Raw genomic sequence first — 21,052 nt, 5'->3', positions numbered from 1 at the left:
AGATTATTTCTTACGAAAGAAAGGAAATGTGGGACCACAAAACCATTAGAAAAATGTGGCATTGCAGTAATGGCCATTTAGCATTATTGCAGAAGAACTCTGAAAACTTAGTTGCAAAACTCTTTTGTTTCTTTGCAGAGAGAAGATGAGCATGAGCCTGGTTTGTAGATTTGTGTGCATGAGGATTGCTTCTCTTTCATTATCACTGATGGTCACACAGTCTTGGGTGAAAGATACAAGTGATATGAATTCCGCGTCTCTTGCGGGGAACAAAAGAGGAAGTTGTAAAGAAAGGAACCAAACCAAGTGTGGTCCTCTTTGTTCAGTATATAAAATGACAACACCACCTCAACTCACCTTTTTCTATGTGTCTTCTCTCTTTCTTCTTCTTATTTTTATACTTTATTTCTGGTGCCTTCAATGTGGAGAATCTATGACTGTGTATGTAACATAATATAATGCACCAATAACAAAACCTACACAACAAGAATTAACTATTTATAATACCAAGGGTGACTATTAGAGGCATGTGATATGATGATATAATGTTATAAAGAAACCCTCTGACAAATTTCGACTAAATTTGAAACTATTTTTCAAAACATAAAGAAAGTTTGGAGTAAAAAGAAAATATTATTATTATTTATTACATGCATTTCACTCGGTTAAAAAGAGTACAAATTTAAAGAAAAAATATATATTATTGTCTATTACCATGCATGCATGGCACCTCACATGTGTGGAGTAGTGTTTTACCTCGATTTCTTTATGACTATGACTCAAATATTTAAGATACGATTTCAGAATCAATCGAAAAATAAAAAAAGTTTAACAAATTATTTGTGCCAAAATTGAAGTAGAGTAATGATATCCAAAAGTTGACTTAGTTGCTTCTAAATTTGGGGGGAGTTAATATGAAGTGGTGACAGGAGATTGGACATGAGAAGCACAAGGATGGGTCAGCCCATTTATTTAGTCGAAGCTTTCTGTGAGTCCTTTTATTCTATAGATTAAGTAATAATGTAGCAACACTATAATTATGGAAATTATATGGAGGATACATGGTATTTTATATGCATACGTGGTATTCTATTCTTATCCTATACCTACCTCACATTTGATTGATTGAAAAGGACTTGTGACATTTTTCTGGTCTCCAATGATTAAGCTATGCTCAAAATTAAAATATACAAAAGAAAAAGATTAATATTTCAGATGTCTGTCATGACAAGAGTTGTGACATGAAATTAAGGCCCCAAATAATGTCATGTATCAGTCGACACTCTTCTCTGTTAAAATATAGTATTTGGTTCCAATTTTCGAATTCACAATACAAAAAGGGCAAAATGTAAACTTGAAAAGGTGTAAAATCAGATAATGTAATTCAAATTTCTCATACATACACAGGCATAAACATCTACAGTTTTGATAACAGGCAACTAAAATTTGTGAAAATTTTATAACAAAATTATTCGCAGTCAATAATCCAATTCAACTGAAAAAAATTACATAAAATAATTTTTCTTTCCCATTTTGAACAGGAGATTCAAGACGAGGTAAAGTATACGAAAACATTATTAACAAGGAATTATACATTAACTCATCTATAAATTCAGACTAGGGGAATACAGTAAATAGAAAATCCTGTCAAAGCTTGGGACTAATCTTCACTTCTGAATGACTCTTGCCTTTGAGAAATCACGAGCAAAGAAGTTTTCTGAAACCAATAATCAATCCACCTCAGTACCAATAATGTTTACCTTCATTACTCCCAAACATGCTCAATTAAAAACAAGGGTAGTATGGTTCGTTGAATTGAGGAAAAGAAAAGAAAGATGGGGAGAGGGTAATCTGACAAATGGTGAGAAAAAAGTTTCATGAACCCCAAAAATAAAAAATTTCTTTGGAAATGAACGTTAAAAAGTTGTTATGAAATGATCGTTTAAGAAAAATAATCATGTTATGGGCAAAAACTCATGTTGATAATTATTTGAATTTCTATAATTAATAACTGCTTGATTGTTTTCTATCGTTTTAATAGAAACACAAGCTTCGGATGTCAAGTTACACATGGATTGAAATTGAATAGTTATTAACACAATGGAGTTTGGAGAAAACTCACCATTAAAGATAAATTATAAATAAAATAAAGCTGTGGTTAATTAGTAGAAAAATGAAATAATGAAAACTGAATGTATAATAACTTTTGTGAATGCAAACGTTTAACTTAGTAATTGAAAAATAATATTTATGATATTAATATTTATTGAAAGGTAACAAACACAACCTCTATTTCTTTACTCTCTACCAAAGGAAAGATTAGTATAGGGAACTACTATGTAAATATTTCTATGATAAAAATTAATAAAAGTAAAATAAAATATTTCATAAACTAAAATTGACTTATATAAATAAGATTATAAAAAATTAATAAGAACTAAATGAGTATTTTTTTCTGTTTTAAAAATTAGTTATTTGAGAAATTCTATCTAACTAATAAATGTACTTCGACCATGTTATAGAAGAAGGAAAATAAGTTTATTTAGGAGGCACTAATAAAAAACCGGTTCGAGATGTTGTCAGACAGGGAATTCATAAAGCTAGCTTCTTTAATTTTAAAACACAAGTTCAAACAGAAAACGAAAATAACAGAATTTTCTAATTCACAAACCTTGGTTCCTGCCACGATAGCATTATACAAAGGGTGAGCAACACATGAGATAACTCCTTCAGATAAAGAAATAAATCTGTTCTGATTACTTCGGTTTTTCCGCCTTGAAAGTTCTTGCATATCCTCCCTGTAAAAATATGCAAATTAAAACTGCTTAGAAAAAAACATTGCGAAATGCAGTTTCATAGGTAAACTTAATTTGATTTGAGTACAGCAGATTTTAGGGTACATGTGCTTTCTCAATAGAGTGTTTCAATTAGCAAATGAGGACCTTACTTGTAATCCACATGGCTTGGTGAGTTGGTGCTGGGATAAAAATCCAGGAGATGGATACCACAATCAGATGATGACCCGGCCAAATAGATCTGTGATAAATTACATTTATTATTTCGTGTACAAATAAAATAAATGGTTATCCACAAAAAAATATATATAATGATTAATATAAGCATCAAGAGCCACCTGATTGGAAAGTCCGAAAGATCAATATTTCATTTAAACCAAACAATAAACGGGGGTTTAAATTAGATTATTTTTAAAGATTATTTCAATAATTGATCAATTATCAATATATGATTGTTATATTTAGATATATATAAAATAAAGCTTATGTTCAGATATGTTAGATAAAAAAGATATTTATTGAGAAACTTGTCCAAATTTTGGTAGGAAACCGTGTGTAAAAATATAAAGGTGCATTATATTCAATAAACTTCTCACCGAACAAGTTGATAACCATGAAGGTTTTCTTAAGTATGATAGATCAGCGGGAACGTAGGAATCGTTTCTAACAAAAGAAAATAAAAAGTAAACAAGTAAGTAGACATTTCAAGAAGCCATTTCACAAATATGAAAAGGCGATTCTAGATGAAAACGGGCAAACTTACAACCAAGCAGGAGGTGGGCAATGAATATGGGTAACTTCAAAAGTATTAATATCCAAAACGCCTGACCTGCGTGAAAACATTGAGAAAAAATAACCAGAATGGAGTATTAGGGAAGCATTTTTCTTGATAAGTAAGATTCAGTAAACAGCACACACCAATATTTTATGTACATACTAACCCCACCGATATCAAACGGCACTGTTTGAAGGTAGATAATGAGTACAAACTATAAAATTCCAGATCCAACAATGAAGTAAATTCAAGAAAATGAGACCATTTAGAAACAATATTTACCGAACATGTGACAGGCAATTAAGTCGTAATTTCAGTTTATAGTTTAATGATAGAAACTTATAGAGGACATGATTATGCAAATACATGGAAATTTTCCTTATTAACAGTCTCTGAAGAAACATTTTGGCAACTTACCAGCCATCGACAAGATGGAATGCTAACTGATATGGGCATGATGGATTAATATTAATAGAGTGAATCTCCTTGGGAACAATATTTGCCTGTGCCTGAATACATCGAATGGGTAACCATATCAATTGCTTGTCAGCTAGTATGCAAAAGACAATACCACATGGTGAAATACAGATATCTAAGGTAGGGGATTAGGTCACAAGTATGACACCAAACTTAGCACATACTGACATGCAGTGATATTAAATACAGATTAGTGAGCAGACTTTTATTTGGAAGAGTTTCTAAAAGAGAAAAATATGAATAAAAAAATGAAATTGACTTTTTTGTATGTTAAAATTCTCTTTGGAGTGAACTAATTTGTAAGTTTTCTGATACAATTTCTTCAAAATTTTATTTTAAAATGTATATAAGTTAATTTTAAATTTGTATTCATATATTTCTTTCCTAAAAGCTTTTATGGAGAAACTCATTCAAACATACTCCTCGATGAAAAGGGTAGGAAATCTAAAGAAACAACCCAAGATGATAGAGCCAGCTAACAACTTCAAAATTATGGTAGAGTATATTTATGAACAACATTGTCTGAGAAAAAGTATAGGGAAATCATCTGTAAATACTGTCAATTTTTGTCTTAATTTGTATAGTTAAGTGATATACATAAAGAACAACATCACAACATAATAAATTTATATCACGGGAAAAAGGTTCCAAGAGAGAAACAGTATTGATGGGGAGAAAAAAAATAATAGGACTCCTCTGCAGCAACTAACACAAAGCATGCATGTGAAGCGAAAGTCAGGGAAGGACATGAACTTTGCAACGAAGTTTAGAAACCAAACCATACCTAAAAATAGATTAATGTAAAACTAAAAGTTGAAAAAAAAATCACCAAAATACTTAAATGTCTTGAGAGAAGCCTTAAGTGAAAACTAGTCTTACTGGAACATCAAACTTCAAATAAAGATATGACAAAGTTATGATGTTGAAGTTACTGGGGCTACATTTTTATAACTAAAAATAATCATTCATATGTAGTTCAACTTACAAACCTGTAAAGCCATCACACAAAAGGTAAGTAGTTTTCCTTGTTAATTTGTATAAGTAATAGATAGGTGCAGGAAGGATAACCGCACCTTCAAAGATCCAATCTTCTCAAGCAATGTTGCCAACTTCACTGATTTTATTGGTGGATGGCATATCTACAATACCAAACAAAGAAGAATAACATCACTAAAAGCATTTTTAATATATTTTACAACATTTACCAATTAGTCATGCTTCATTTAAAAATATGTCGCAAGTAGATACATTTTCTTCAGCAAAAGGAAGTTGGAGACGAAGTTCGCATGACCTAAAATTCAAGCTGTAGAAAGGCATGCATCAAGAAGTCACAAGCTTCCGCATCAATGTTTATTTACGAAAATTTTTATCCAAGGTATTTAGGTAGAATATATAAATATATCAGTATGTAGACATTATTTAACATCATACTTGCAATATTGGTCAAAAAAATTAACTTCATCGGGACTGCTGGACCATGTTAATGTGTCTACCACGTAATTTATCCCCCTCCTTACCAAGATTCTCACACTTCAATATTACCAAACACAAATTTTAATATCCAAATTCAAAGTAAAACTATTTTTTATCTTCCCCGGTAATCTTTAGCCCAATACTGTTCGTACGGTTTAAAAACTCAATGCTTAAACACTGTTACTAAAATTTCATTAACATTTTTTGTTACAAATACCATAAAAAATTAATGTGCGTTCACCTAACAGCATAATTAGCTCAACATTAAATCAAGGGGTCTGGAGTGAAAAGTAATGTTAAAGACATAAGATCCATTTATGACTTCAACTAGCAACTTAGACTTTTGAGATAGCTAATTCATGAAAATGAACTAAAGACTAAAGCTTCAATTAGTAAATAAGCAAAGAATAAGACATTAACTAGGATTCAGGTTCAATGAAATTGCCCTCAGCCTAAGCAAGCTTGGTCTTAATTAGCCACCAACGTAGAAGTGAATGCATTGCAGAGATAGTGTCCAAGCAGTAGTTGACTTCTAGCACAATTTTATGTGTGCTTTTCATAACATAATAGAACAAAAAAGCACCATGTATAAATATAACCTCTTTGAGACTTTGAAAAGTGGCAGATGCTCTTCCACCACGAATATCCCATACATGCACGAGCCCATGTTTTCCAGCACCATAAATAATCTGGAAAGGATAGAATAATCACAGTTTGCAAATTCTCATGTACTGACTGAACAAAGTAAAGGTGTATTCTAAAATTCGATCAAACCAAAACCCAATTCAACTGCACGTGAACTATGTTAGTGACAACAATTTTAAGTGGACCAGGAGATTTGGACCACTGCATTAAAAATTAAACACTTGTGTTGGGACAAAAGTGTCAATATTGAGGATATTTCAGTATCAATCATTAATTTACTAGAAGTCTATATCAGGAACTTAAATTCTTAAAATGTTCAATATTTTATTCAATTGATTTTTATTTTATATTTTAGAATCCTTAACATGTGTTTAAGGACACATTTGGGCATTTGTCTAAAAAAGGGAAGGCAGTAACTGAGCTTTAAAAATGCATCACTCCTAAAGAATTACAAAATTACTCTATAGACTAGATACACAATTCCTAACCTGATTATCTGCATTTAATTGGATGCTGTTAAGCGTACCACATGAAGCAGACGCAAGCTCAAGGCAAGGTAGAGAGTTCACTCTTCTATCCCAGACATTAATCGCACCATGTGTATCAGAAGCAAGTATCCTGTTGAAATTTGCCAGCAAATTGAGAAATGCACAATGATGCAAAGAATTAAAAGATTGGTAAATATGTGTTGATTGTTAATCAAACTAATGTATCTGAAGAAATCAGTATTTAATAACTCATTGAATCCCTATAGTTGTACATATTTTACCTTTAGTCCTCATACTTAAAAAATCGTTCTTTTTAATGCTACACATAATACCTTCTAGTCCCTACACTAGAGAGATAAAAAAATAATATGTTAAAAGACCTGAGTAATTAAACCTGAAATCAATATGTACTACCAAAGAGTAACCAAACACTAGTGCCGTTGCCATTTTTGTCAAACAGATCGGCCAATGGGAAATAATAATAGTAACTTCAAAGAACATGAGTCTCTTGGACAATCTTTGAGGAGATCCTCTTGGTGAGTTGGTAAATAACTTTCGTGTGGAAAAACATGAAGAAACTTGTAAGCTCCTGGAGATAAAAGCCTTACAGTAGACCTTTGCCTAGCCTTCAGGATCTAGGCATATCCCAGTCGATATCTGATATTCTGGGACTAATCTTTACTTCCATTTTTATTTAAAAAAGCAACCACCCACAAGTCCAGGAGTTTGGTCAAGTTTGAGCCTTAAATCAAATATTAGCTCATTGCATGTTCCCATGGTGAAGCTTCTGATAATAGATACAGATTTTAACTAGTAAAACGATTACAAATATCCTATTTCTTGGGCCGAATGCATTTTCCAGATATTTATGTTTAATTACAATTTTATTCGGCACTAACACGCCAGACCCTGTGATGAATAAAGGGCAGAAGAGACATTTTGGCCGTAAGAACCTTGCTTACATGGCAAGAAAGGAGGGAAAGAAGGGGAAACACTTACAGCGAAGGATAAAACAGAGAGAAGGCACGTAATCATTTAGGAAGTCGAGGGTGGCTGTTGTGGTAGGGCAGAGAAACCACACTTCTCTGATACTTTCAGTTATATTTCTGTACTTTCTTGCAATTTTCCTACTATAACTAGAGTTCTATTCTCTGAATTATGCTTTAATCCCTGTAGCGAATTCCAGTTCCTATCAAATTCATAGTAAGGAAAAATCTGGTATATAAACTAAAATTTTAGAACCTATCCACCTGTATAAATTTTAGAACATTTTAGGAATTGTTAAATAATCACACATTTTGTCCAACGCATTAGCTTAGTGTTTATGCTTTTCTCTTTTTTTCTGTTTACATATATTTCTTTTACATATTTAGGCGTCATAAATATAATAATGGATAACAGTATTAGGAATTTCATTATTCCAGACAAACAATTCTTTTAAATTGGGTCTAGGTTACCAACCTTGTGTCATTTGACGTAAAAGTGACATCAGAGAGACCTTTGTGCAAGGTGGATCCATTAACTGTGGTTGTACGTCTTGTTCTTAATACCTGTATTAAGTAATTCAAGAGCCAAAAATTAGTTAGCCAAGCATTAAAAATGTAAAACGAAGTAAAAAAAAATATGATGAAATTTGCAGTTTCCTGGCATATCCCTTAAAAAAAGTAAAAGAACAACTTGTGATTTGATAAAGTAAACAGATGATCTCATGCAATATGCATTCGCTTCCAAAAGGCACTAGTATCTACCGTGTGCTTCCTGGTTCGTTTGTATAATGCATCCAAAAGAAATCGGTAGCAATATACTAAACCGGCTTATTTGGGGTAATAATTTGATGAAGGTTGGTAAAGGTACTATATGTTTTCATTAACAACAAATAATTTGACAAAAATTTCAGAACAATGGACAAGGCTTAACAATAAAGGAATGATGGAAAAAGAAATTCATATCAACTGAATTTGGAGTTGTGCCAAATATCAACAGTAGATAGTAGAAACATTGAGATTTTGGGAAGAAAAGAGCTGGTCCCATAAAGTTAATGTAAACAGCATTTAACAAGTACGATAACAGATAAGAACGGAAATTACTTCAACTGGATCGGATGAGACATATCCAATATCGAATATTAGTACTTCATTACTTTTGACAGATGCACAAACAACCTGAAACGAAATAGTAAGACAGAAGTGCAAATAGAATATTGAGTAGTCTATAAAAATAAAGCTATTACTAATGAATTCGACAAACCATCAGTCCTAGAAAACACGTGATAAGCTTGATAAATACTTGGTATTTAAGCTTATTAACCTCTCTTATTTGTTTTTATTTCATGTGTTTGGTGTTTATTTCTTAGGTAGTTTATTAGTATTTTGTGTTTTGTTTAGTTAGAAGTATTTTTCTTTTCTTAGGTCATTGTATAGGTAATTGTATAGGAAAATGGAAGACTACTAAGCTGTCTGTCAGGACCATCTCGCCCAGCCAGAGCCCCCCACTCGCCCAGCGAGTCGTCTGTCTCGCCCAGCGAGACATAGCAGTTGTGTGACAGTTAAGTGATCTCTCGCCCAGCGAGAGATAAGACTCGCCCAACGAGCAGACAGTTCTGGTTGGATAAGTTTCGAGAATCAAAGGAAAGGAGTTAGTTCTTTTTGTTGTAAAAACGCAGGAAAACTCGAAAGCTTTTCGGTCAAGGGGCACCTTGTGGACGAAATTACAACGAATTCTTCCATCTATTCAGCGAATTCTTCCATCTATTCGTGCGAATTCATCTAATCTCTATTTTCATTAGGATTGGATGTAATGAATTCATACACTATGTAACTTTTCCTATGCAATATAATCTCCTTCATATTCAATTGTTCTATCTTGATTATTAATGTGTATGATAGGAATATCATGTTATTTGTTGTTACTAAATCATTGGAAATTGAATTTGTAACTAGACATGGATAGAACATCCCAAGAGTTATGATCTAGGAATAGACATTATCTTTTGGTCATTCTAAAAATGTGATCTTAATGCAAATTGTATGCTAAAATGGCTAAGGAATTAGAGTTTTAACATATGATTTAGAACTTGCTTTTAAGGGATTAGAGTAAGTATGCTTTTAACATGAATGAATGAGAGGACGGAGAGATGTATATATTGTGTAGCGTTACATTAAGTTGATTCATGAAATCCAATCCTAATGATGCCTTTTACCGAATCACATCTTTGTTTTTGTAATTTTGCATACTTTATTGTACTTTGAATTAAAAATATTTTTCACAATTGCTAAAATCAGTAAATAATCACAAGTAGATTAACAAACACAAATCTCTTGGGAAATCAACACTTGGACTACCATTTTACTACTTGAAAACGAATTGGTATCCTCGGCAACGGCGCCAAAAACTTGTTAACTTATTGATAAGTGTACCAATTCGTTTTCAAGTAGTAAAATGGTAGTCCAAGTGTCGATTTCCCAAGGGATTTGTGTTTGTTAATCTACTTGTGATTATTTACTGATTTTAGCAATTGTGAAAAACATTTTTAATTCAAAGTACAATAAAGTATGCAAAATTATAAAAATAAAGATGTGATTCGGTAAAAGGCATCATTAGGATTGAATTTCATGAATCAACTTAATGTAACGCTACACAATATATACATCTCTCCGTACTCACATTCATGTTAAAAGCATACTTACTCTAATCCCTTAGAAGCAAGTTCTAAATCATATATTAAAACTCTAATTCCTTAGCCATTTTAGCATACAATTTGCATTAAGATCACATTTCTAGAATGACCAAGAGATAATGTCTATTTCTAGATCATAACTCTTGGGATGTTCTATCCATGTCTAGTTACAAATTCATTTTCCAATGATTTAGTAACAACAAATGACATGATATTCTTATCATACACATTAATAATCAAGATAGAACAATTGAATACGAAGGAGATTATATTGCATAGTAAAAGTTACATAGTATATGAATTCATTACATCCAATCCTAATGAGATTAGCTACTCCTAATCATCTAGAACATACGGATTTGATGAATTCGCACAAATAGATGGAAGAATTCGTTGTAATTTCGTCCACAAGGTGCCCCTTGACCGAAACTTTCGAGTTTTTCTGCGTTTTTACAACAAAAAGAACTAACTCCTTTCCTTTGATTCTTGAAACTTATCCAACCAGAATTGTTTGCTCGTTGGGTGAGCCTTATCTCTAGCTGGACGAGCCTTATCTCCCGCTGGGCGAGAGATCACTTAATTGCCACACAACTGCTATGTCTCGCTGGGCGAGACAGACGGCTCGCTGGGCGAGTGGGGGCTCTGGATGGGCGAGATGGTCCTAACAGACAGCTTAGTAGTCTTCCATTTTCTTATACAATTACCTATACAATGACCTAAGAAAAGAAAAATACTTTTAACTAAACAAAACACAAAATACTAATAAACTACCTAAGAAATAAACACCAAACACATGAAATAAAGACAAATAAGAAAGGTTAATAAGCTTAAATACCAAATATTTATCAAGCTTATCAACATGCACAAGGACTTACGAATCTGATAACTTCATTTAAAATAGTCAAATCATCACAAGATTATCCTTGACTTACAACAGACAAGCTACGTGATACAGAACTTCAAAAGATAAAACCAAAACATTTTACATGGAACATGTGATGGACATCATTTAGAAACAATCAAAGATTAATAAAAATCCATGGTAAAATGCGGAGTGATAAGGCAATTTAATTAAACCTCATCCTGATTAAGAGGATTCCATCTGACAGCATCAAGTTGTCGATTTAGTGATAGGTGCATTAAATGTTTGCTTTCATCTTCTCGCAAGCCTATCATCAAATTAATACAAAATTAGGTATAAATGATAATCAACACTTCATATGAAGTTCCACCCTCTCCTATGACTAAAATAAATATAAGGCTACTTCAATATGAAGCACGCAGCATCGAAGATTGTTAAGCACTTTTTCTTACCATTCCAAAGACATAAGGCAGTAAAAACAAGTAATATCAAACCCAGAGTAGTTATTTATGTTAAAGAATATATAATCATTGCAAGGTAAAAATAAATTGGACAAATTTGGAAGAAAATAAATTAACAGTTGGAAGGCTATAACAAAGATAATGCCATATTATTAGATTGTCAAAACAAAACATATGCGAGGAAAATTTCATACATCTAGCCAGACATAAAAGCAGGTCTGGTAAGAAAGTTTATAGGACTTTTCCTAATAATTCTTATCATTCTTTAATTAAATATTGACTATGAAACATTATCCATCTAGTCTCCCAAATTTGATCAGTATTTTCAAAATAAGCAAAACATAACCACCAAAACAGAACTTACAAGTTAACTCAGGTGTCTGGCAATAAAGAGTTTCAAAGTCGTGAACTGTTAAGCAACCCGATTTGGTCACAGACACCAAGTATATTCCCTGAGTACAATTCAAAACATGGATGGAATATTTGAAACACCAAAGCAATGGGAAAAAAAATAAGACGAAGGGGTTATAAAAACAATACGTTAATCAAATTTGTGTACTTCTCACAGTAAACAAGAACATACTTATAAAATCACTGGTGTGGAGAATTCACGTGGAGAGTGGTCAACAAGAAATAGATACATTATTCAAAAAATTATGCATATATATCATCAAGCTCGGGATAGATTATTTATTTTTCGGAGGCCTTCAATCAAAGCTTTTTCGCAAAAATATTGGTCTGTATCAATTTTTTTAGCATAAGCATAACATAGAAACTATGACATTAATTCCAATGGTAGGTCGGTTTAAATTTATGTATATCTCCGGATGAAATGCTTTTTGTTATTTTAGTATAATACATGAATTGTTTACTTGTGAAGTATCACAACGACATTTACTTAAAGCACACTCACATAACATTTCAACTAAAACATTTCGATATTAATTTGTATTTACCTTGTTGTCAAAATCTACTGCAGAGATGCCTTGCCTGTTAACAAACATATGTAAGCTATTTGTTGAGAGAAATCATTAATGCCACGAAAAGTAACACACTGGAACATTTCATGTCTACAAGCGCACGCCATTGCTAACTACCAATTCAATACTTTTCCATGAAAAACATGAACAAGTTTCAAATACACTGACCATAACAAGAATTGCCAGTAAATAAAAATAAGCATAGAAAAAACCCAAAGCGTTTTATGCTCATAAAATAAAACATCTTACAATAGAGATCAACCTAAGATAAAACGATCAAGTCAAGTTTTCCAAACTGAAATTTCATAACAAACAAATATGAACATGTTTTGCATTTACCATTCTAACCATTCAAGATTTCCAACCATGATGAGCATGCCTTAAACTAATTGAGATGTAGAAAGAATTAGTAGAGCTTCATGATCAGAGTCCAACAACTACCAACTTGAAAAGTATATTTCAGAAAAAAAAAGAATATGAATTTTAATTAAGTCATTGTAAATCAGTACAGGAGGGAATACATGCATATAGATAGAGAACTCTGACACCTTAATGATTATAATAATTTTTTAAATTCATATATTCTCCCAACTGTAATAATTACAATAATTGTTAACATCTTCATTCGTGTCATAAAAATCAAAGAAGCCAGAATACTAACTTTCTAAATGGGAGATGGCCATCACCATTTGCCTCACCAACCAATCGATTTGTCTGTACATGCCCAAAAACTTTTGCATTGAATTAAATCACCCAAGTGGAGTCATATGACCAATAAGCAAAGTTATCAGTGCATACATGAGACTGGCATGGCAAACCGTCCACTTGATACAGATGCGGAAACACTCCAACCTTTACAAAAATTAAACAGAGCTTAAAAAACACAGTGCACACCAAAAAAAAAAAGTACACAGCCAAAAACTTAATGACCGAGAAAAGCCAGACAAACCTCAGAATACGATCGAATTAGCAGATCCAACATCTCATGACGGTAGTTACGCTCAAATCTCCCATTTAGTTCAACCGAACTCCTCTTCCATTGCCTCCTCCTTTTGAAATTTTTAATCACTAAGAACTCTCAAATACCTACTGAACAAAAAGGATAAACAGACGACAAAATTACCTTGGAAGTGGCCGAACACTTTCAATCGAGGGTTTACGCGAAACCAAGTACTTCTCCATTTTCCCGGACTTCTTTCCCAACGAAGAAGCATTTTGTATCAATATAAAATATCAACAGCGAAATGAAATTTTTCCGCCACTCTTTCCCGCCAAAAATAATTGGGCTCAAAAATAAATGAAACAAATCAGGCCCAATAAACTAGCCCAGTCCAGTGATGAAAAAATCTTGTTCTTCTAAATACAATGATAACAAATTATTAGACAGCATTTCATTTCATTTATCCATACTATGCAATTAAAAAGATAACCACAGAAAATTTAGAATAAAACAATATTAAAACAATTCACGCCGTAATTTCAATATAAAATCCAACAAAACGGAAAAGATTATTAAACAAATATGAAGAAGTAAAATATTGTCATAGAAAGATTCAACATAATTCGTTGGCCACAACATAATGATTTATCGAATCAAATCACAACGAAACAAGGTGTTTCTCACTACAGAAAAAGAGCCATCTGATTAAAACCAACACTACTAGAAAGCAAAAAGCCTTTTTATACATTATCTTAATAAACCCTAAGCCCTTTCTCCCCTAATTCTGCGTGCAAGCTGAATGTCTTTAGGCATAATGGTAACTCTCTTGGCATGAATGGCACAGAGATTGGTATCCTCAAACAGTCCAACAAGATAAGCCTCAGCAGCTTCCTGGAGAGCGGACACAGCACTGCTCTGGAAACGAAGATCGGTCTTGAAATCCTGAGCAATTTCCCTAACCAGCCTCTGGAATGGAAGCTTCCTAATCAGAAGCTCAGTGCTCTTCTGATACTTACGGATCTCTCTCAGAGCCACCGTGCCAGGCCTGAAACGGTGAGGTTTCTTCACACCACCAGTGGCCGGAGCAGACTTACGAGCAGCCTTGGTGGCAAGCTGCTTCCTAGGAGCCTTTCCTCCGGTGGACTTCCTTGCAGTTTGCTTAGTACGAGCCATTTCAAGAACTGATAGAAAAGGAAAAGAGATGCTAGTAGCTAGAATGAAGGAAGAAGAGAAGTGGTGAATTTGTTTGAGTGAGGGGAGAGTATTTATAGGGCATTGTGAAAAAGGTTGAGCGGGAATCTTTGTGATGTTATTTTAAGTTTGCGAAATTTTGAAATGAACGCCAAAGAGCGAAATTCATGAGATGGAAATCGACGGATGTTGTACTCCTCAATCAATGGCACAGATAGCGATCCGTGACACTCCTTAACAACCAATGGCTACATGCCACGTCTTTCTTTTTTATTATTATTGAATTCAATTCATGTATTTTCTCTCTTATGAGCAGAAATACAATTTATATCTTTGGGTGTGAATTGTAATTAAACAAATATATATGAAGCAGTTAAAGTTATAATATCTACCGATCTATTTATATATTCTTTCTACGGATATTTAATCTTAAAAAAAAAATTAAGATAAAAATAAATAAATAAGTTAATTCTTGGCCTGCCGGATTTAGAATATGTGATGCTTTTTTAAGACCGTGTATTTAAACACTACTTTAAACATAATATTAATTTAAATCAAATTAGTTGTAGGATGAAAATGTGGGATAAAATATCAGTCTAGAGTCAGGAGCATAATTTTTTCAAGTTGTTGATAAGTGCATATCAGTTCTAAAAGTTCATATATTGCTTATTTTTTGACAGATTATTTGTTAGCTTACTCAAATGTTTCATTTATATATAATAATATAATAATATATGTCTTTGTTTCTCTAAAATATATAATATATTTTTATTATTATAGTAAAAAAATTATTGTTAGTATTCAAAAATTTATTTTTCTTAAAGATAAAACTCAAATAACTGATAAATTTATAAATATAGTTTCTAATAATTTTTTTACCTACTTACTCACTTGTTATCATTTAACAATTTTGTTATTAAGTTACTGATACTCAAAAAAAAATCAATTTAAAATTTTAACTCCAGTATTTTATTGTCCATGTTTTCAATTATTTAAATTTGAAAAATTCATCAATCACATTTGAATTATGTTAATCTTTGACAAAAATAAGGAATACATCCTACTTAAGCTTACATTTTTTTAAAAGAAATGAGAAATAATTTAATGGGTATAGTGTGATTATTTACATCATAAATTAATTAAGTAACTGAAAATTTTAATTTTGATTTAATTATTAATAAATCTAAATAATTTGAAAAAGTAAAAATAATTTATCTACTAAATATTTGTAACTTTTTTTATACTTATAATTAGATTAAAATATATATTCATTCTTGTTGTATCGGTATCTAAATGAAATATATTTTTTTAATATATTATTTTGGTTTCCAAAATTTTGTAATTAAGATCACACCGGTTTATGTTTTCACTAAAATATCTATTCAACTTGAATCTAAGACATTATTCACGCTTCATATTAAATTAATTACATTGCGTTGGGTTCAAATTTTGTGATAATATTATAAAATGTTGAGCATGCAATTACTGATTTTAAAATTTGGTATATATTTTTTTGTTGATTTTTAAGAAATTTAAGTGCAAGTAGATTTCTTTTTCAATAATTTAGTTGGGAAAGTAATGTTTGTTTAATATATTTCAGATTATCCTTTTTGATAAATAGATTGTAAAAGGATCTACCTTATCGTGTTACTTACTAATATTCACTGGCTTAGGTTGTTTACTGATTTAATTTGAATTAATATAATATAGTTGTATTCAATTAGATTTTACTTACAATTAGACTTAATATAAACTAATTCACTTATATATATATATATATATATATATATATATATATATATATATATATATATATATATATATTTTGGGAGATGAGTAGTGTAAATTATTTAAGATTATTTTTCATATATGAGTTATTAACAAATTATGTTATGATTCTTTTTTCAAAGTATTCGTTTAATAATAACTAGTGTAAACACAGATGTGATTTATTAACTGTCGTGTTTGTGTGTACACATTTTTTAACTATGCATAATATTATATTAGTATGTAATTATATTGTAATGTTATTAAATTAATATATAAAATAAAATTATATTTATTTAAAATAAAATAAAATATATAAAAAAAGTGGAAGAATAACCGTTGATAAATAAATTAAAAAAAAGCAGAGATAGAACGTTTTATAAAAAACTTATAAAATAACGGTTAATTTTTATAAATTTAATAAATAATTATATTTTAAAAAGAAACTCAAATTTTGAAATAACATTCTCTTTCTTTATATGTTGTACATAAAAACAATAAGAAGAATAATAAACCTCCAAAGAAAGTATTGATAGGGTAAGACGATAACAATTGACAACCATAAACTCACAATCAGATATTGCCACACTATATCATTAATCTCAATGAGTACACATTTTGTAGGTAGGCGCCGTCAGACCAATCCTCTCTTTTCTTTCTTAATTGCTTGTTTGTTTCGGAAATCCCACGTATTTATGTGCTACTCTCTACGAGCGTAATTACCAGCTAGAGTGCAGAAATTCCTTCGTATTTATGTGTTAGTAGAAACCAGTCACATTCATATGAAAGACAAAAAAAAAAAAAGTCCGTGATTTCAACTACCAATTCTAGAATCTTTAACCGTTTCTGTGAACAAACTAATGAAGCAAAAACAAGCTCTCAACTCTACAGAAGGCCCGAATATAGAAGCAACAATGTGCATAATTCTTTATGTACAAAAGGTAAAAAAAGGCTCATAATAGAAACAACATGGAAAAAGTTCCTATGATGTATATACTGCTATAATGCGTTAATTTCATACCAAGTTGTTGAATCTAAACGAGAGATCCCCAACTGTGTCTCTCTCAAGCTGCACTGAGAGGGATTCATCACCACCGACACCGCCACCTGCATCTGAAATTTGGTTTTCATTTGGACGGCGTAACAGTGGCAATGGCAACACTGAGGTAGACATGTTACTGAATCTTGTACTTGCTACACTTGATGAGGCCAATGCTCCGTCCCAAAGGAAGACATGAAGGAGAATAGGAACTTTGGTGTGTCTATGCAAGGAGAGTTTCTGGCTCAATGAAACAGTGTCATAACACTTAATGGCTCCTGTTGAAGATACCATCCATGGGAGCACTCTCTGATTTGAAATCCTAGACACCACCAGCAACCTCGATGTATCTGTTGCTGCTTTATACAGATTGCTCAGTCCTGAACGTGTGGCAGGTACATTTTCTTGGCTCTCATCACTAACTGTTGAGATGAAAATAAAACCCTGTTCACCAAATACAAAACTATTATCATCAATCTGTTTAAGTGTATCACCTTTTGCTAGATTTATCAAGATTTATCAAATACCTCTTCTGTTCGACTAATGCCAAAGCCAAGCTTCGTGTCATCCTCTTTTAGTTTTATCTCAATTGTGAACTCTCCTCCAATTGGAGCATACCAGAGCCGAACTGCTCTAACAACACCAATGTCTACTCCGTGATAGTCCTCAAAGCCATAAAGGCTTACATTTGCAAGGTTAGATAAGTCAGATAATGACCCTGCATTTACAGTGGAAGAAGCTGTCTCCCCAGATATCTGTCACACAAATCAGAGAAACTCTAGTTACCACAACAGAATATACCTTGTTGCAACGAGGGAATTGATCGTTTACCTTAGTAAGTAGGGACTCGGTTTGGACGTTCATAAAGACAATAGGAACCCCTGAAGCTTGAGCTGCATTCAGCCATGTATTTGCCCTGGCTAGCGTGTCTTCTACATCATTGTAGCGAAAAGCTATTCGATCTGAAACTTTGGGAAGAAGTAATATGGAAAGAAAATTGCTAGAAGTTGGAACTGGCAGCATCTCCTGCATCTTCCTCTCCCATGGATACGAAACATATCCATCCTGTAACCGAGTCCTAGTTAGTGCATTTACCATTCTGGTGTTCCTCGAAGCTGCAAAGTGCAATTATTTACTGCCAACAGATTAGATGAAGACATATATCTGAATAAAATCTGCATTTTCTACTATTCCGTACAATAACCACAACTTCTAGATGTGAAAAACCCGGGTTTTAAAATGATCTACGACGAAAATGATAATGTCGATATCATTGACAGAAGGACGTGATGTCTGTCACGCAACTTGGTGCCTAAGTCTAGCAAAAGTTGAAGCTTTCACATTAGAAGTTAATGTCTCAAATATCTTAAATCGATATTCACTCCACCGAACATGTCATTCCAAAACGCAGTTAATACCAAAGCCAAAAGGCATAGATCTGTGTGATCAAAGTGGCAAGAGTTGCCACTTACGTTGGTGTCAAATTGTAAATAGCAGTAAAGATTTCAGTTTTCGTTTCTCTGAGTAAAAATATCAAACAGTTTAGAAGTAAATTTTTCAACACCAGATCAATTTTTTTACCATCAGTCGCTGCCGGCATTACCAGAATATGACAATAACACCGTACACCCTCTCTCTCTCCTATCATTTTTTTTTTTGTCCTTAATATATTAAATCATAAATATCCATCACTACCAGAACACAGTACATGAATAAATGAACCCATCTACCTATCGTTCATCATCCATTCAATTGAACCTGGGAACAAGCACCTCACTTAATTTCCCATTCATTCCATTTTTTTAAAAATTGCAGTTTTAGTCAGTGAAAATTCTCAACTTGTGGGAATTTTCAGCATTAACCGAAAAACAACTTAGGATTAACCGAACTCAACCTCGGGGCATGTCGTGAGTAACAAAGAAGGAGAAACAAACCAAAAAACAAAAAAAAAAGCATGATAAAAAAGGTGAACGAAAAGGGTACCTTGGAGTTGGAAACACTCGGTTTCGGTTCGATCAAGGAAGCCAACGACGTAGTTAGGGTCGGTGATGGAACGGAGAACGTAGAGCTTCTTCCCGGAGGAATCATTGGGAACGATACAGGCCTGCAACTCGGCGAAGTCGTGGGGTCCACGTCGAACTCGAACGAGGATGGAGGTTTCTTTCTTCTTGTAAGAGTCTTGGAGGATTTTGTTGACGGCGGTTTTGCCGTTTTTGAAGGGCGATTTGAAGCGGATAAGGGCGTTGGGGGAGTCTCCGATACGAAGCTCTTCGACGATGTCACCGGTTTGAAGCATGTCGCCGGTCCACTCGTCGGCTTTGGAACTTCCCCTCAAACACTCTATGGATAACACTTTGGTGGCTCTGTTGGGTGAGTCTGAACTGCTCTGAGATAACCGATCCATGGTCATGTTGTGTCTTCTTCTTTATGATGTTCACTGCATCTGTGTATGTTTGTTTGTGTGTTCGTATGATCACACACAACAACCCACTTTGTGAGGGAAGAAGAAAGAAGCTCGTGTTTTTGACAGAAACAACCTTTATATTGCAGAAAGGGTTTCAGATTCTTGTGCTGTTGTGGTCGTGTATGTGTGCTGCGTCAATTAATAATCATGGCACTTCATTCTGTAGAAGCCAAATGTTGAAAAACTAGGAGACGTGGAATAGTACTCCATCCTTCTCAAACAATGCCTTCTTTTAAGTAATTTTTTTATAAATACTATAAGAATAATTAATATACTATAATTTACTAGCAGATTTTGAAAAAAATTAAGACACTTTATTTATTTTGTATTAATTGGATATTTTTAACTCATATATATACAGAGAAAGTGATTTTTTTTTTCTTTTTTGGTGACGGAAAGTTGAATGAAAGAAAGACCGTAAAGATGGCAGTGCTTGATATTCATTCAGGAAATGAAAAGTCAAACGAAGTTCTGGTTGGTTAGTAAATGTGAACGCGTGTTTTCAGATTCTTTTTATTTGGGCTTTAATATTTTTAATTTTGCAACTATTTTTTAACGTGTACAGTCTCACGAAAGTTAAGTCTCCTATAAGATATATTTTTGTTATTTTTATTTAATGTGATCTTTATTTTTGTTTTGTGTTTTATTTTTGTCAAAATTTTATTAATTTAATTATTTTTATCAATGATACGTAAATAGTTAACGTTTTTGAACAGTATATATTATATATATATATTATATGTCAATTACTTATTATTTTTTTTCTTTAACTTTTTTTAATTTTCTTTAATTTTATTATTTTTATTTTATTTAAAAAAAAATTGTCCATGTGTCAGTTCACAATTATGACATGTGTCTGTTTGTGGTTGTATTATTTATTTTTTGTTTAATTTAATCTCAATATTCATTATTTTTGTTCAATTCAATCTCTATATTCTTAAATTTTGTTTAATTTAGTCTCAATTTTTGTTAAAATGAAAAAAAAAATTAAAAGATTAAAAACAATGACACATGAGGAT

General features: G+C 32.3%; 3 protein-coding genes across 5 annotated transcripts; all 3 read right to left on the bottom strand.

Moving 5' to 3' along the window:
• Nucleotides 1-1,505: 1,505 nt before the first annotated feature.
• LOC114168879 (Transducin/WD40 repeat-like superfamily protein) lies at nucleotides 1,506-13,935 on the bottom strand. Of its 3 annotated transcripts, none has more exons than XM_028053847.2 (18): nucleotides 13,756-13,935; nucleotides 13,582-13,678; nucleotides 13,431-13,484; nucleotides 13,294-13,346; nucleotides 12,609-12,642; nucleotides 12,017-12,104; nucleotides 11,407-11,498; nucleotides 8,741-8,815; nucleotides 8,115-8,203; nucleotides 6,654-6,783; nucleotides 6,120-6,209; nucleotides 5,121-5,186; nucleotides 3,988-4,079; nucleotides 3,559-3,624; nucleotides 3,392-3,458; nucleotides 2,948-3,036; nucleotides 2,672-2,798; nucleotides 1,506-1,717 (listed from the first exon to the last, which is right to left on the bottom strand). In XM_028053847.2, the coding sequence occupies exons 1-18, from the start codon at nucleotides 13,812-13,814 to the stop codon at nucleotides 1,661-1,663; spliced, it is 1,425 nt and encodes a 474-aa protein (XP_027909648.2). In that variant the 5' UTR covers nucleotides 13,815-13,935; the 3' UTR covers nucleotides 1,506-1,660. The 3 variants fall into 3 exon arrangements, with proteins under 3 accessions (XP_027909648.2, XP_027909647.2, XP_085525091.1); XM_028053846.2 differs by having other exon boundaries at nucleotides 13,582-13,681; nucleotides 13,756-13,931; XM_085668965.1 differs by lacking the exon at nucleotides 8,741-8,815 and having other exon boundaries at nucleotides 13,582-13,681; nucleotides 13,756-13,934.
• Nucleotides 13,936-14,155: 220 nt separating this feature from the next.
• LOC114170620 (histone H3.2) lies at nucleotides 14,156-14,822 on the bottom strand. Its single transcript, XM_028056135.2, has one exon. It carries the CDS (start codon nucleotides 14,743-14,745, stop codon nucleotides 14,335-14,337), a length of 411 nt encoding a protein of 136 aa, XP_027911936.1. The 5' UTR covers nucleotides 14,746-14,822; the 3' UTR covers nucleotides 14,156-14,334.
• A 2,504-nt stretch (nucleotides 14,823-17,326) lies between these two features.
• Nucleotides 17,327-20,255, bottom strand: LOC114170450 (uncharacterized). The gene is made up of 4 exons (XM_028055923.2): nucleotides 19,553-20,255; nucleotides 18,401-18,684; nucleotides 18,097-18,324; nucleotides 17,327-18,013 (listed from the first exon to the last, which is right to left on the bottom strand). The coding sequence occupies exons 1-4, from the start codon at nucleotides 19,977-19,979 to the stop codon at nucleotides 17,546-17,548; spliced, it is 1,407 nt and encodes a 468-aa protein (XP_027911724.2). The 5' UTR covers nucleotides 19,980-20,255; the 3' UTR covers nucleotides 17,327-17,545.
• Between the last annotated feature and the right edge of the window lie 797 nt (nucleotides 20,256-21,052).

The sequence above is a fragment of the Vigna unguiculata genome, chromosome 11, assembly GCF_037176805.1.
Source record: "Vigna unguiculata cultivar grain cowpea cultivar isolate G323 ecotype 2 chromosome 11, ASM3717680v1, whole genome shotgun sequence".
NCBI lineage: Eukaryota > Viridiplantae > Streptophyta > Magnoliopsida > Fabales > Fabaceae > Vigna > Vigna unguiculata.
The sequence above is the reverse complement of the archived record's forward strand: the minus strand, read 5'-3'. Positions and strand labels throughout refer to the sequence as shown.